We start from the raw sequence: 17,876 nt of genomic DNA, 5'->3' as shown, positions 1-17,876 counted from the left end.
AGAATAAAACATCGATTTTCAAGCTGTTTTATATCGAATAAAATCCTCGAGCTTTCGACAGCTGCCTTCACCATCGTTACCAAGAGCAAATAGTTTAGACAGTACTTCTAATCCTGATGACGATGTCGGAGACAGCTCTCGAAAGTTCAAAGTTTTTATTCGATTTTGAGCAGCTTGAAAATCGAGATTTTTCAGACTTTAGGGATATATTTCTTAGGTGGACGTCTATTTTACACTTGGAGCGCTGTGTCGCGTTCTGTTCTGGAAGGACGCCTCAAAGGAGACCAGCTATAGCTTTGTCGGCCCCCATACGTCCTCAGTGTTAAGAAAATATTTACACTGAATCTTTTTACAGTATACGTCTTAGGAAAGCTAATAACGCAGTGTAGAATCTTAGATAAACCTGAAATATGGAGCAATAAATTAAGCGACAATAGGGTATCCCCGTAAGGATACTCAAGCGCTCTGGAGTACCAGTACTACAATATTACGAGATAGCGATTAAAGTAAAAGCTCTTTAAAAATAAATTTAGTTTCGTGATCGAAACACAATCGAGCTCTTTTGTATCTACCTCTCAGAAAATTTAGTTTCACCCCTAAGCGGGTAATTACCCTCAGCATGAGGAATCGTGTGTCAGAATCACGACACGCGCCGTTCTGAACAGCATCCCTTTTCTCTTTGCACTCCATCCAAGAAAATGCGCAGATGTTCTCATGGCGGACAACAATATTAATATGCTTAGATCTGTGCCAAGCGTTGGTGCTTATTATAGATGTTGGCAATTGTACAAAGACAGAGGGAAACGCCATCAGAAATCCAGGAGTAAAGTTTCGTCAGTGACCGTCATTATCTAAAGAAAAGACAGCTCGTCAAAACATTGTTTCCGTTTCGAGAACATTTTTCCGCACTATAGTTCAAAGAGTTTGTTATGTCAGCGTTTCTTCACCTCGTGGTTCGTATTCATGCTTTAGAAGAATAAAACATCGATTTTCAAGCTGTTTTATATCGAATAAAATCCTCGAGCTTTCGACAGCTGCCTTCACCATCGTTACCAAGAGCAAATAGTTTAGACAGTACTTCTAATCCTGATGACGATGTCGGAGACAGCTCTCGAAAGTTCAAAGTTTTTATTCGATTTTGAGCAGCTTGAAAATCGAGATTTTTCAGACTTTAGGGATATATTTCTTAGGTGGACGTCTATTTTACACTTGGAGCGCTGTGTCGCGTTCTGTTCTGGAAGGACGCCTCAAAGGAGACCAGCTATAGCTTTGTCGGCCCCCATACGTCCTCAGTGTTAAGAAAATATTTACACTGAATCTTTTTACAGTATACGTCTTAGGAAAGCTAATAACGCAGTGTAGAATCTTAGATAAACCTGAAATATGGAGCAATAAATTAAGCGACAATAGGGTATCCCCGTAAGGATACTCAAGCGCTCTGGAGTACCAGTACTACAATATTACGAGATAGCGATTAAAGTAAAAGCTCTTTAAAAATAAATTTAGTTTCGTGATCGAAACACAATCGAGCTCTTTTGTATCTACCTCTCAGAAAATTTAGTTTCACCCCTAAGCGGGTAATTACCCTCAGCATGAGGAATCGTGTGTCAGAATCACGACACGCGCCGTTCTGAACAGCATCCCTTTTCTCTTTGCACTCCATCCAAGAAAATGCGCAGATGTTCTCATGGCGGACAACAATATTAATATGCTTAGATCTGTGCCAAGCGTTGGTGCTTATTATAGATGTTGGCAATTGTACAAAGACAGAGGGAAACGCCATCAGAAATCCAGGAGTAAAGTTTCGTCAGTGACCGTTATTATCTAAAGAAAAGACAGCTCGTCAAAACATTGTTTCCGTTTCGAGAACATTTTTCCGCACTATAGTTCAAAGAGTTTGTTATGTCAGCGTTTCTTCACCTCGTGGTTCGTATTCATGCTTTAGAAGAATAAAACATCGATTTTCAAGCTGTTTTATATCGAATAAAATCCTCGAGCTTTCGACAGCTGCCTTCACCATCGTTACCAAGAGCAAATAGTTTAGACAGTACTTCTAATCCTGATGACGATGTCGGAGACAGCTCTCGAAAGTTCAAAGTTTTTATTCGATTTTGAGCAGCTTGAAAATCGAGATTTTTCAGACTTTAGGGATATATTTCTTAGGTGGACGTCTATTTTACACTTGGAGCGCTGTGTCGCGTTCTGTTCTGGAAGGACGCCTCAAAGGAGACCAGCTATAGCTTTGTCGGCCCCCATACGTCCTCAGTGTTAAGAAAATATTTACACTGAATCTTTTTACAGTATACGTCTTAGGAAAGCTAATAACGCAGTGTAGAATCTTAGATAAACCTGAAATATGGAGCAATAAATTAAGCGACAATAGGGTATCCCCGTAAGGATACTCAAGCGCTCTGGAGCAAAATTCTAGGAACGTGGACAGCGCACCCTGACACCCCTGAGATAGTTGTACTTCAGTTAGCCTGAAAGACTTTAGTTCCTCCATTACCTGTCAGTTTTTGTTGTTGTTGTTATCGGTATGAAAACTCTTCACGCTGGCCTGTTCATCTCTGCATAACAACTGGAACCTACATTCTTCTGAACCCGCTTACTGTTCTCGAACCCTGGTCTCCCTCTACAGTTTCTGCCCTCCACACTCCCCTTCACTCCCAAATTGACATTTCCATGATGCCTCAGGGAGTGTCCTATCAAGCGATCCCTTCTTTTATTCGGGTTGTGACATAAATTACTTTTTTGCCTATTTCGGATTAGTGTCTCCTCACTACTTAACTCAATCTACCCTTTTAATCTTCAGCATTCTTCTTTAGTACCACATTCATAAGACTTCTATTCTCTTTTTATCTGAACTGTTCTTTCTGTAAGGCAACGCTACACTCCACACAAATTCCGTCAGAATATACTTGCTAAAATTTAAATTCAAATTAGGTGTTAACGAATTTCTCATTTTCTAAAAAACTTCTCTTGCTAATGCCAGCCTGCACACATTGACATTAATCAGTTATCTTGCTGCCCAAACAGAAAAACTCAGCTACTACTCCTAAGTCTCACTTCTTAATTCATCCAGCATCGCCACATTATATTCTATTATGTTTCATTATTCTTGTTTAGCTTTTGTTGATGTCTTCGTTTCAAGACGCTATCTGTTGAGTTCAACTGCTCTTCTAAGTACGTTGCCGTCCCTGCCAAAGTTACAACATAATCGGAAAACCCAAAGCTTTAATTTTTTCCTGAACTTTAATTCGATATGCAAATTTCTCCTTGGCTCTTTATTTTATATGTGCTAAACTAATTTAAGTACTATGCCGTTTTCAGACACACTAAGGTTGTGCCATTATACGGAACAGCTCAAGTTACCAAGAGATGGAAACTGTGGTGTATTACGCCCCACGTTGCAAAGTTGAGAGAAGTGACATAATTACTCCACTCTTTCTCGCTGGCGTTGGTATGCAGGTACACTATTGCTTTCTTTACTAACTCAGGCGAACATGTAGTAGCCTGATAGCTATACAAACCAGTACAAGCTATTTTGCCTTTCAACATAGTTGACCTTTCCCACTCCCTCGCTACAGTCCATAAGGTTACTTCCAAGGCTAAACATTGTCTTTACCCGTTCATGTTAGTCATGTTACTGATGGACAGCAGCAAAGCATATTAACGTAACAAAGGTTACTGCAGCTAGATCCAAAAGTACATTCTTAGATTGTTACTGCGGTTTAGAACGGTAAGTCACCTTCAGTAGCGCATGAGTAATTACTGGTCTCAGATTGTGAGGAAGAAGATGGTAGAGTTCTCATGTAAATGGTGACTCCCTCATATTCTGACGCAGCTTGAGACAAAGAGTTATCCATGGTCTACTGAAAACGGCTTATCAGTCGCAAACTGTTAAACCATCGAAGAATTTACGTGAGAATTTGGCTTTGGTAAACTTATTCGGTACAATATGTTCACTCCGTCTCCAAACATGTGAGCGTTCTCACATATAGCTCGGTCAAGGAAAGTGCGTGGCTAGAAGGACGACAATTCTTTTAACTACTCTACGTGATGTACACTAAGGGTGTATTTGACTTGTTCCGTAAATATTTCTTATCAGACGATGAAAGTTATATGCATTATTCATGATAACAACTGCTAACGCCTTCACCGCCTTCCCGTCAGATGACCGAAGTTAATCGCTGTCGGGCTGGGCTAGCACGTGGATGGGTCACCGTGTTGGTCTGCCGAGTGCTGTTGGCAAGCGGGGTGCACTCAGCTCTTATGAGGCCAATTGAGGAGATACTTGGCTGAGAAGTAGCTGCTCCTTCAAACTACGAAGGCAGCAGTGCTAAAGTATGGGCAGCTAAATGTTATCCGCAACTTGATTAAAACCCAAATAGCTGTTACAAGAGTGGAAGAATATAAAAGAAAAGTGAAACTTCACAAGAGACACGGTCGTAGCCTATCCCGGATATTACTGCGTCTGTACATTGCACAAGCTGCCAAGGAACTCAGCATAAATTTGGAAAGGCAGAAGAAATTAAAGCTTTGATGTTTGCCGATGAGACAGTAATTGTCAGGGACGGCAAAGGAACTGAAGGAGCATTTGAACAGAATGGATGCTGTCTTGAGTTTACAAGGTGGTCATCAACAAAGGGAAAACAAGAGGAATCGAATGTACTCGACTTAAACGAGGCGATTCTGACTAAATTAGATTGGCAAATGGGACACTAAAAGTAGCAGATGAGTTTTGCTACATGCGTAGTAAAGTATCCAATGATGATTAAATTAGAGGATATAAAATGAAGACTGGCAATACAAAGAATAATGTTTGTGAAAAGGAGAAATTTGTGAACATCAAATATAAATTTAAGCGTTAGGAAGTATTTTCTGAAGGTATTTGTCTGCAGTGTAGGTTTGTACGAAGTGAGGTGTGGACGACAAAGAGTACAGGAAAGAAGAAAATAGAAGCTTTAGAAATGTGGCGATACAGGAGAATGCTCAGAATTACGTGCTGCATCGCATAAGTACTGAGGAACTATTGAAGAGAACAGTATAAAAAAGAAGTGTATGGCACAACTTGACTAGTGGACGCGGTGGGCTGATAAGACACAACCTGGGACATCAAGGAAGCGTCATTTGGTAATGGAGAGATGTGTAGCTAGTAGAAACTGTAGGAGGAGATCATAGCTTGGCTATAGTAACTAGGTTCAGATGGGTGTACGTCGCAGCAGTTTTGCAGAATAAAGTAGCGTGGAGAGTTACGTGAAACAAGTCCTCAAACAGAAGAGCACAAAAAGAAGTTGCGATTTGCCCATTGTGTGCGAGTAGTTCCTCCTGTACCCTCTCCAAACAATGACACGGCACCTTGCTGTTCTCTTTGCCAGCATGCACTTACTAGCTGTGGACCACCCTGTGGTCATCGACACTCAGGTAGCAACTAGATTGTAGCATTTCACCACTGAAATGCCAAGCTAAGTTCAGGCTAGACTTACCTGTAACGAATAGCGCGGCTCCACACAGTGTCATGGTCCTTAGGGGATAGATGTAAACATAGGATCTCGTGTTGTCGCACATTGCAGTCACACGAAGCGAGCTGCAGCTTCTTCGAATCGAGGTATCCAACTGACGTACGCCGACGTGGCTGGTTGCGCTTCCGCGCGTACGGTTGATCAAATGCTGGGGGTTCCCTCATTAACTCTTCAAGTACGCATCACACAGGTATTCGGAACACGCAGGAAGGTGGCTTCAAACGCGGTTCGCACGGCAGTCCTGGCAAACTGCCGGTATGCAACGTGCGGGCATTCAGTTGCCAAGCGGACGCTAAAGAATCGGGCCTGCATTAAGCAGGATCATCGACACGAAACAAAAAGAAAACCCCTTCATTCAGTCTGGATAGTCTTTTGTTACGAATCGTTGCCACACACGTCTCCATTGCTGTTTGTTGTACTTTCTTTTTTTTCATATCTCCACTACGTGGAAGCTAAAATTTCTTTGATAAGAAACACATTTACAAAGATTATATTTTACCACAATTTCTAAAATTTAGACATACACTAACAATACTTCTAGGTACTCGAAAGTTGTTTTCTCGTATGACCGAAATTTTAACTACGAAAAAGAAAATAATTTAAGTTACGTAACAATACATTTTTCATGTGAAATGACTTCAATTGAATCCAAATTGAATTGTTATTGTTTAAGATCAATCCGTAATATAACTGAAAAAGTGAATGCGCTATGAGCAGACACTAAAGTATCTTTACTATTCTGTTTTCAGCAGTCTTTGTCCAAAATGGTTTTATTTATGTCTTCCGATGTGAATTTACATGTCAGTTCATAGTAAAATTTGATGTATTGGTATAAATAAGTGCAAATTATATGTATACATATGTAGAACATAAAATGTTGAATCCAAATTAAAAACTTTTCGCCACGATTCACTATATCACACACTGTGGATCCGTCTGGTAGCGACTCATGACGTGATGTGTTAAACAACTTAGATTTGCGTGTCGGAGATAAACTACTCAAACCTAATCTAGTTAACGAACGAAATTAAACATCAGTCCTTATGAGAAATAAGAACGGATGTCGAAATCAGTAACATAACGAAACAAAAAAGTTTTGTAAAACAGAATATTAAGATAAATCTTAAGCGTCAAGCTGTTATACTCAGCGTATTGTTTTTATACATTACACAGAAACTTGAAATCGGGAACCGAACTCCCCGAGTTGCAGACAGTAGTTTGACATCTCGCTCTACCAAAGGACTGGCTTTCAATAAAGGCAGAAAAGAAGAATCAGAGAACTAGTTAAAATTAGTAAAAAAGGTTGCAAGATGGCAGTCATTTTTCACACTGCGCGCGGAGAAATTATACTCAGCTCGCTTTCAAAACAGGGAAGTGGTATCGTGGTAACACAACGGATTCGCATTCGGCCGGCCGCTGTGGCCAAGCGGTTCTAGGCGCTTCAGTCCGGAACCGCGCTGCTGCTACGGTCGCAGGTACGAATGCTGCCTCGGGAATATATGTGTGATGGCCTTAGTTTAGTTAGGTTTAAGTAGTTCTAAGTCTAGGAGACTGATGACCTCAGATGTTAAGTCCCATAGTGCTTAGAGCCATTTGAACCATTTTGATTCACATTCAGGAGAACACAAGTTCAAATCTTCGTCCAGCCATCCAGATATATGTTTTCTGCGGTTTCCCTAAATCCCTCAAGGCAAATGCCGGAATGGTTTCTTTGAGAAGCACAGGGCCGATTTACTTTCCATTCCCTCCCTAATTCTGTTCTGAGCTCCGTGTCTAGTGAGTTCGTCGACGACAGAGCATTCCATTCTTCTTAAGTTTTAAAGCAATATTCTTGGTTAAACGGGACATCTGTCGTAGACGATTATCAAAGCTTGACAATATTGGGATCTGAACTGGAACTGAGACAGATTGTGATCGCTTCAACACTGGTGAAGAGAGAAGCGTACTCTCTCAAGCAACCGTCAACGCTCGGGAGACCAAGAACTTTATACGAAGAAAAAGACAAACAGGTAAAGTTATAGAATTCATACACTCTGTATCAATTGTGCTAGTTACGTCAAAAACATTCTGCTTTAAACATATACCATTGGTACATTCACAACTATACTCCTCAAACCGCCTTTCGGTGTGGGACGAACTGTACTTTTGGCACCACTGTCTGTTTCCCCTTCCCTGTTCCGCTCGCAACTGGTGTGTGGGATGAGTAATTGTCGGCAGAACTCCGTAAGATTTCCAGTTTCTCGGACTTTCTCGTTGTGGTCAGTTCGCGAGAAGTATGCGGGAGGCAGTAATGCCAGCCGCTGTCGCCGAGCTGCTGCAACGGTCGCAGGTTCGAATCCTGCCTTGGGCATGGATGTGTGTGATGTCCTTAGGTTAGTTAGGTTTAAGTAGTTCTAAGTCTAGGGGACTGATGACCTCAGCCGTTAAGTCCCATAGTGCTCAGAGCCATTTGAACCAAGAACGTAACCTGAGACAACTCAAAGAGGTTCAGCTCAAGCCTGTAAAACAGCAAAGCGTAGTTCGCAAACTAGCGGTGCAGCGCCACCACCATGTCCCGGACTAGTTCCCTATCTGCAGTAGACGGAAAACTGTCGGCGTTGCGGGAATCGTGTTATCGTACAACAGGTTTGCTTTTTGCGGAAAGCGATGCACCGACCCCCTAAGAACTAAAATCATAAAGAAACGGAAATTTTTGAATTTCGAACAAGCTGCCTTTCTGCAATAAGCGATTCAGTAATAAACCTAGCGAGACAAACGGTAAACTCGTGTTTTGTTTATTAAAGGACCGTGCAGAATTGTGTAAAACGCATCACACGGCATACGATTTTCATTATGGGACGGCCCCTCACCAAAGACTATAATATAGATGTTATTTTAAGTACATAATTTAACGTGCTACAGATTTATGGCTTTCCAAGTACATCAGGTGGTCTTGATATCCATATGGCATCGATGTCTCAGTTGCTGCTGATCCTTTGGCGCTGTTGAAGCTATAGTGGATGTTAAACTTTTCGTTGGAGCAGCTATTGTGTAGTTGTCGAATTGTGAAAGTTTATTTCGTAATGAAGTTTAATTACAGCTTTGTTGAGCCAGCGATATTACATGGTTAGAGGTTGTTTACCTACGGTATTCTGTAGGTCATATCTTAGTTTTTTGGTAAGTTAACACGAAATTAAAAATAACCAGTGGAAAGCATATATTCACGAAAACAACATCGAGAAATTGATACAAACCTTGCGCACCATAGTACTTTCCGACATAGCCAATTCCATAAAAAGTAATAGGATTAAATTACTTATGACCGTAGAACCACATAAACACGAATCGTACAAGCAGTATAGTATGGCTGGTATACAAGGATATGACCTACCAGAATACCATAGGAGCAAACAGCCTATAACCATGTAACATCGCTGACTCAACTGTCAATACACGAAACTTCGTTATGAAGTAAACCTTCGTAATTCGACTGCTACACAAACAACTGCTACACCAAGAAGTTTAAGATATTCTGTAGCTCCAACAGCATCAAACGACCAGACTTGTACAATCGTGTGGCAGAAATAGAGACATCGATGTCATGTGGATACCAAGACCACCTGATGTAAGTAGTAAACTATGATTCTATAATAGTTTGATAATGCGTTCAATAATAATACTATAAAATTTGGAACATTGTATCAAACTGTGCACTTTTCGCAGATAACCTGAAGATGGCGATCACACCCAAATACGCCTGTTCTAACAAACAATATAATCAAACACAGCAGCATCTTATGTCTCATAACATAATACAGGGTGTATCAAAAAGTCTCATCCGACTTTTAAAAAATCATAAATATTATGTTATTTGAGGTACGTACGTGAACAACGTACTGCTGGAAAGAGCAAACTCTCGAATTTTACATGGTTCCCGCTAGGTGGCAGCAGTCTGCGCCCACTTCAGTTCTAGTAAAAATGGTGTCGGAACAACAGGCAGAGTTTGGTGTTCTACGTTTTTGCGCAGTGCGGGTCAGCAATAACTGTTCAGGGTGACTTTCGTACTAGGTACGGTGTGGATCCTCCTACAGCACAGAGTATTAGACGATGGCATGAACAATACCGAGAAACAGATTGTTTGTGTAAAGGCAAATCGCCGGGCCGTCACAAAGTGTCTGACAGACGTCGGACGCATCAGCCGTAGTTTCACGAGGAGTCCGAAGAAATCCGTTCGCCGTGCAGCTCGACAGCTCAAAATGCCCCCGATATTCGTCTGGCGTGTGTTGCGTCGACGTTTATACTTGAAACCATACACAATTCAACTGGAAGCTGTCCATGAAGGTGACAAACAACAACGTGTGGAGCTCTGCAATTTCGTTCTTGGCAGGATGGATGATGATAGTTTCCTTCCACGCTTAGTGTTTAGCGATGAGGCACATTCCAAAGGAAAGGTGAACCGTCATGATATGAGAACATGGGGACGGAACAACCACATGAAGTCGTACAACATGAGAGGAACTCTCTAAAATTTAATGTGTTTTGTGTAATTTCACGGTAAAAGGTATATGGTCGATGTTTCTTTGCTGAGAGCACTGTTACAGAAAGCACATATCTGGACTTGCTTGAGAACTTTCTTTTCCCACAGTTGGACACTGATTCGAACGACTTCGTTTACCAACAGGATGGGGCACCGCCACACTGGCATCTGGAAGTGCGGGAACTTTTAAATCAAAGGATTACTGAGCGATGGATCGGTCGTACTGGACCAAATGAGTCAGCCTTACATTACTGACCTCCAACCTGTGTCTGATTATTTCTTGTGGGGGATTATAAAAGACCCTGTTCATGTGATTCAGTTACCAACAACAATGAGTGAAGTGAGACATCGCATAAGAGCACCTGTGTAAACCGTAACTCAAGACATGCTCGCTGCAGTGTGGGAACAATTTGAATACCGCATTGACACAAGCCGTGCGTCTTACGGGGGGCATATTGGACACCTCTGAAAAGATTGTTGTTTGTTGTGGTCTTTAGTCCAGTGAGTGGTTTGATGCAGCTTTCCATGCTACTCTATCGTGTGCAAGCTTCTTCATCTCAAAGTACCTACTGCAACCTACATCCTTCTGAATCTGCTTGGTGTATTCATCTCTTGGTCTCCCTCAATATTTTTACCCTCCACGCTGTCCTCCAATATTAAACTGGTGATCCCTTGATGCCTCAGAACATGTCCTACCAACCGGTCCCTTCTTCTCGTCACGTTGTGTCACAAACTCCTCTTCTCCCCAATTCTGTTCAATACCTCCTCATTAGTTATGTGATCTACCCATCTCATCCTTAGGATTCTTCTGTAGCACCACATTTCGAAAGCTTCTATTCTCTTCTTGTCTACACTGTTTATCGCCCATGTTTCACTTACATTCATGGCTACACTCTATACAAATGCTTTCAGAAAAGACGTCCGGACACTTAAATCCATACTCGATGTGAACAAATTTCGCTTCGGCAGAAACGCTTTTTTCGCCGCAGGCAGTCTACATTTTATATCCTCTCTACTCCGACCATCATCAGTTATTTTGCACCCCAAATAACAAAACTTATTTACTACTTCAAGTTCCCTCAGCATACCTGATTTAATTCGACTTCATTCCATTATCCTCGTTTTGCTTTTGCTGATGTTCATCTTATATTCTCCTTTCAAGACATTGTCCATTCCGTTCAATTGCTCTTCCAAGTCTTTTGCGGTCTCTGACAGAATTACAATGTCATCGGCAAAACTCAAAGTTTTTATTTCTTCTCGATGGAGAAGAAATGAAATGGTACCAAAAAACTTTTTGGGTTTCCCGTTCATAAAAAAAAAAACAGAATTCATTGTACATGTTTATTTGTTTCAGAACTATAGACGTGCAAAATCGGATGATTCTTTGTGATACACCCTGTGTAATAATGCTATTATATGAGATATACGACGCAGAGTGTCGTTTTTTAAGTAAGTACTGGTTTGAAATTAAATAAAGAGGTGCTAAGATATCTCAATAATTTTATTTTTACGTGAAAGTCAGTACATTAATCTACTTTTCTACATAATTTCCGTCAATATTAAGGCACTTGTCATAACGTTGTACCAGTTTTTGAATACCCTCCTCATAGAAGTCTGCCGCCTGACTTGTTTACCACTGCATCACCGCTGTTTTGACTTCGTAATCATCTTGAAGAGGCTGACCGCCCAGGTGTTTCTTCAAGTGCAGGAGCAGATGGTAGTCTCTGGGCGCAAGATCGGGGCTGTACGGAGGATGATCTAGAGTTTCCCATCGAAAAGATGTGATGAGGTCTTTGATCTGATTCGTCACATGCGGACGGGCATTGTCTTGCATCAAGACGATGCCCTTGTTCAACTTTCATGGACTGTTGCTTTGATTCTGGTGTGGCGTAGGCCACCCATGTTTCATCGCCCGTAACAATTTGGCTTAAGAAATGATCACCGTCGTTGTGGTACCGCTCAAGGAAAGTCAATGCACTGTCTAAACATTTGGTTTTGTGAACGTCCGTTAACATTTTCGGTACGCAACGTGCGCACAATTTTCGGTAATTCAAGTGCTCGGTCACAATGCCATACAAAACACTACGAGAAACATTAAGAAAGTCATCCCGCAAGGAGGAAATCGTAAAGCGTCTGTTTTCTCTCAACTTATTGTCAACTTCCTGCACCAAACTTTCATTAACGACCGAAGGACGCCCACTCCGTTGTTCATCATGCACATTTGTGCGGCCTTGTTTAAAGGCTCTCACCCACTTTCTTACCATTCCATCACTCACAATGTTTACTCCGTAAACTGCACAGATCTCACGATGAATATCGATAGCTTTTAGGCCTTTATTGTTGTTGTTGTGGTCTTCCGTCCTGAGACTGGTTTGATGCAGCTCTCCATGCTACTCTATCCTATGCAAGCTTCTTCATCTCCCAGTACTTACTGCAACCTACATCCTTCTGAATCTGCTTAGTGTATTCATCTCTTGGTCTCCCTCTACATTTTTACCCTCCACGCTGTCCTCCAACACTAAATTGGTGATCCCTTGATGCCTCAGAACATGTCCTACCAACCGATCTCTTCTTCTAGTCAAGTTGTGCCACAAACATCTCTTCTCCCTAATTCTATTCAATACCTCCTCATTAGTTATGTGATCTACCCATCTAATCTTCAGCACTCTTCTGTAGCACCACATTTCGAAAGCTTCTATTCTCTTCTTGTCCAAACTATTTATCGTCCATGTTTCACTTCCATACATGGCTACACTCCACACAAATACTTTCAGAAACGACTTCCTGACACTTAAATCTATACTTGATGTTAACAAATTTCTCATCTTGAAAAATGCTTTCCTTGCCATTGCCAGTCTACACTTTATATCCTCTCTACTTCGACCATCATCAGTTATTTTGCTCCCCAAATAGCAAAACTCCTTTACTACTTTAAGTGTCTCATTTCCTAATCTAATTCCCTCAGCATCACCCGACTTAATTCGACTACATTCTGTTACCCTGGTTTGGTTTTGTTGATGTTCATCTTATATCCTCCTCTCAAGACACTGTCCATTCCGTTCAACTGCTCTTCCAAGTCCTTTGTTGTCTCTGACAGAATAACAGTGTCAGGCCTTTAGCACCAAGAAATCTTATAACAGCCCGTACTTCACAGTCGGCGAGACTCACGATTATCGGAGGCATCTTAAACACTCAGTGCACAACGTAAACAAGGAAGAATCAGTAATAGCGTCAGTGCGTAGAGTACAGGCTTTCATGTACAAATAAAATTATTAAGAAATCTTGGCACGTCTTTTTTTAATTTCAAAACGGTACTTACTTCAAAAACACGCCTCGTACAAAAAGATATTCTTCCGAGAAATAAGAAATCTACGTCGTGTGGAACACAGTCGACGAACGTCACTGTTATCTCTGACGCACAGGACGTGCTAATGAGGGCCGAAGGAGAAATACTCGCATGGACGGCACCACTCAAAAGCAACGGACAAGATAGTAGAACCAGTCGTATGTCGGCGCAACCTTCGGCAGAGCGGGCCGTCGTGTCGACGGTCGGCGGGCCTCGCAGAAGCGCGCGGCTCCCCGGTGGACGTCACGTGTCAGCCTTGGGCGCTCGCTTCCCAGTGAGCACGGCGAGCACCTGCGACCCTTCGCTGCTTTGAGTCGCGCGCGGGACACACGCGCAACACGCCCCCGGGGCGGCAGCCAACGGCAAGGCGACACCGCCAGCCGCCGCCGGCGGACTATTGTTAAGTTTGGAGAGGCGATGCGCCCTTTAAATAGCGCGCCCGCTCCCAAAGCGACCGCCCGGCTATTCCTGTCGGCCCCTTAACGTATTCTAGAATGGAGAAACGGCGCATCCGAGCGTCTGCAGGCGTGCACACGCCGGCGCAAAGTAGGTGACTGCTGACGTCCGATACAGCAGCAAAGTGAATAACGCCGCCGCTTTGATCTGGGGAGTTATCGGCATTCTCCACTGAGCTACGGGCGGATCGCTCGTTTTGTTGGATACAGACTGCAAGATTTATATCGTGCTTTTCGAAATGGCACAGAAGCAAACGTAGCTGCGTGGTGACATACAGGGTGCTCAGAAATAGTTTGAACAGTTTTTAGGGATACTGCAGAGTGGGTTGTGCTGAGAATTAATTGTTAAGAACAATACTCCACACGTTGCACCGCTTCCGAGTTAATTACATTGAAGTTAGTCAATCTGGTTGTTGTGCGCGCAGATTCAAGCGGCCCGCCATGTACCGGGTGATCAAAAAGTCAGAATAAATTTGAAAACTTAATAAACCACGTAATAATGTAGATAGAGAGGTAAAAATTGACACACATGCTCCGAATGACATGGGGTTTTATTAGAAAAAAAATTCACAAAATGTCCGACGGATGGCGCTGGACAGCAAAATTGCTAACGTGACGGGTGAGAGGTACGCCAATATGTTACAGAATCGCTTCATCCCCCGCCTGGCTGATAAACACCTGCTGGAACGTACGATGTTTAAGAAAGGAGGCGCTCCACCCCATATTGCTAGACGCGTAAAAAGATCTCTTACGTGCTTCGTTTGGTGATGATTGTGTGCCCAGCCGTCACTTTCGTCATGCTTAGCCTCCCAGGTCCCCAGACCTCAGTCCGTTCGATTATTGGCTTTGGGGTTACCTGAAGTCGCAAGTGTATCGTGATCGACCGACATCTCTAGGGATGCTGAAAGACAACATCCGACGCCAATGCCTCACCATAACTCCGGACATGCTTTACAGTGCTGTTCACAACATTATTCCTCGACTAAAGCATTTCCTGTAAAGAACATCATCCTTGCTTTGTCTTAATTTGTTATGCTAATTATTGCTATTCTGATCAGATGAAACGCCATGTGTCGAACATTTTTTTAACTATTGGTTTTTTTTTTGTTCTAATAAAATCCAGTGTCATTCCAAGCATTTGTGTCAATTTGTACCTCTCTATCTACATTATGCCGTGATTTATTCAGTTCTCAAATTTATACTAAATTTTTGATCACCCGGTACATCTGGTATTAGTTGTTGTCTTAGCGTAGACGACAGCGATCTAGACTGTTCAGCCTTTGACCCGGGTTCGATCCTTACTACTTCGTTAATCTACCGGGACATTCAATTGCGGGAATGATCAAAAGCATCTGGGATCACCCCGATTTTCATTCAGTAGCTGTAACCTGAAATGTTATGAGCGATTAATTAATTTTGACCTTAACATGAAAGTTTTCTGCGACATATTTAAGAGAACGAAAATGTTATCATTGATCAAACTAACGGCCTTGGAGGAGTGGAGACACCGGTTCCCGTGAGATCCCCGAAGTTAAGCGCTGTCGGCCGTGGCCGGCACTTGGAGGGGTGACCATCCGGGTCGCTATGCGCTGTTGCCGTTTTCCGGGGAGCACTCAGCCTCGTGATGCCAATTGAGAAGCTACTCGACCGAATAGTAGCGGCTCCGGTCAAAGAAAACCATCGTAACGACCGGGAGAGCGGTGTGCTGACCACACGCCCCTCGAATCTGCATCCTCAGCTGACGATGACACGGCGGTCGGATGGTCCCGATGGGCCAGATGTGGCCTGAAGGCGGAGTGCTGTTTTTTTTTTTTTTTTTGATGAAACTAACGTTTCGGCCACGTTTACAGTGGCCATCTCTGGGTTTACTGATGTACTATTGTTGTCCAGAGTTCCTACATTTTCTTACGCTTTTCCTCCTGCGCATGAAATTATGTCGTATTAAAATGAAAAAAGACTGATATACAGTGAAGTGCCAAAGAAACTGGTATAGGCATGCATATTCAAATACAGAGATATGTAAACAGGCAGAATACGGTGCTGCGGTCGGCAACGCCTATATAAGACAACAAGTGTCTGGCGCAGTTGTTAGATCGGTTACTGCTGCTACAATGGCAGGTTATCAAGATTTAAGTGAGTTTGAACGTGCTGCTGTTACAGTCGGCGCACAAGCGATGGGACACAGCTTCTCCGAGGTAGCGATGAAGTGGGCATTTTGCCGTACGACCTTTTTACGAGTGTACCGTGAATGTCAGGAAATGACAGAAGACAGATTTCAATACTGGGGTTTCAACATGTATCAGGGTGCGAACCAGTCAACGAAACATCTTTGATATGAGCTTTCGGAGGCCCACTCGTGTACCCTTGATGACTGCACGACACAGAACTTCACGCCTCCCCTGGGCCCGTCAACACCGACATTGCACTGTTGATGACTGGAATCATGTTGCCTGGTCGGCCGAGTCTCGTTGCTAATTGTGTCGAGCGGTTGGACGTGTACGTGTTTGGAGACAATCTCATGAATCCATGGACCCTTCATTTCAGCTGCTGGTCGAGGCCCTGTAATGTGTGGGACGTGGGCAATTAGAGTGATATGTGACCCCTGATACGTCTAGATACTACTCTGACAGGTGGCACGTACTTAAGCATCCTGTCTGATCACTTGCACATGTCTATTGTGCATTCAGACGGACTTGAGCAACTCCAGCAAGACAGTGCGGCATTCCACACGTCTAGAATTGCTACCGAGTGGCTCCAGGAACACTCTTCTGAGTTTGAACACTTCTGCTGGCCACCAATCTCCCCTGACATGAACATTATTGAGCATATCTGGGATGGTTTATTCACAAAGTGACCATCGATTTTGCTATCGACAAACCATCAATATTACGGCCAACGCTGACCTTCTCTCTAATTTCACGTATATGGTCGTTGTGCACACAGCACCCTATGGAGTCGCCAATCAGTATCTGGGATGTCTTGCTACATGCTCTCCAACCCGTCGTACTCTTACGGATTTGTGGACAGCCCTACAGTATTCATGGTGTCAATTCCCTCCAACACTACTTCAGACATTAGTCGTGTCCATGCCACGTCGTGTCGCGACACTTCTGCATGTTCGCTGGGGCCCTACACGATATAGGCATGTGTACCAGGTTCTTTGGCTCTTCGGCGTATATAGGGGGAATGGACAGTATTAATTTCCACTCTATAGGCTAAAACCATGGAGAAGAGGATAGAGGCGGGGGGATCGCGGTTGTGGCTGTGTGTGTGTGTGTGTGTGTGTGTGTGTGTGTGTGTGTGTGTGGAGGAGGGAGAAGGAGAGGACACGATACCTTAATCATTTAGCCTGAGATCAAGCATCGATACATGAAAGGTATGGGAAAATCAATAAAGCAGTGTATTAACTGTACGTAGATTTGGGGTGCCGAGTAACAACAGACCGCCGTCACTGCAGACATTTGCTTCCGACATTTCAGAAATAAAGAAGTTTTACGATACCGTGAGAACGTGGTTTATACTGAGACTTTGTGAAGACGATGTTCTCCCCACGATATGAATAAAAATAGTTGGCTGTTTGGGAAAAAAATTCACTATATCTTTAAATAAATTTCCACTAGACCAGAAAATTTAAACCGATATTCTGAAAAAAAAAAATTCTTGAGCGTGTTGTTTGTGCTGTGCTCAGTTTAAATGTGGGCGGTGAAGTCAAAGGAGTGCATCTGAGACGAGGCGCTGACGAAGTCGCTGGGTTCGAGATAGAGCACGCGACTGCACGGGGGTTGCTGCGCTCTGCAAGCTGATACGCCGGGCTTTGGGTTTCTCTGGAGTAAGTACGCGAGGAGACCCTCTGCCTAGTTGGTGGGGCGAAGCGGAAAGTTCCCGGCCAGGTACAGAGCTGGCGTCGATGTCACTGAAACTTTTGTTTTGATGTGTGAAAGCGTGTTAGCTGAAACGGAGGCCAACTGCAAGCATTTTATGCCGTCTATCATTTTTTGTACGACTATTTAAAACTAGTCGTTTGTGCGTGTTTCGCC

The 17,876-nt window shown here is 43.1% G+C and overlaps 1 protein-coding gene across 4 annotated transcripts in view; it reads right to left on the bottom strand.

The window, feature by feature from the left end:
* The window catches only part of LOC126273306 (uncharacterized), a 1,028,036-nt gene that overhangs the window by 283,647 nt on the left and 726,513 nt on the right, over positions 1–17,876 (bottom strand). Inside the window, exon 1 of one of the 4 annotated variants that reach the window (XM_049976866.1) lies at positions 5,487–5,535. The exons of the other annotated variants lie outside the window; for them this stretch is intronic. Within the exon in view, the coding sequence (XP_049832823.1) occupies positions 5,487–5,520 (34 nt within the window). The 5' untranslated portion in view covers positions 5,521–5,535. Of the gene's footprint in view, positions 1–5,486; positions 5,536–17,876 lie in introns of those variants that run through there. 4 annotated transcript variants of the gene reach the window in all.

This window comes from Schistocerca gregaria, chromosome 1 (genome assembly GCF_023897955.1).
Source record: "Schistocerca gregaria isolate iqSchGreg1 chromosome 1, iqSchGreg1.2, whole genome shotgun sequence".
Taxonomy (NCBI): domain Eukaryota; kingdom Metazoa; phylum Arthropoda; class Insecta; order Orthoptera; family Acrididae; genus Schistocerca; species Schistocerca gregaria.
The sequence above is the reverse complement of the archived record's forward strand: the minus strand, read 5'-3'. Positions and strand labels throughout refer to the sequence as shown.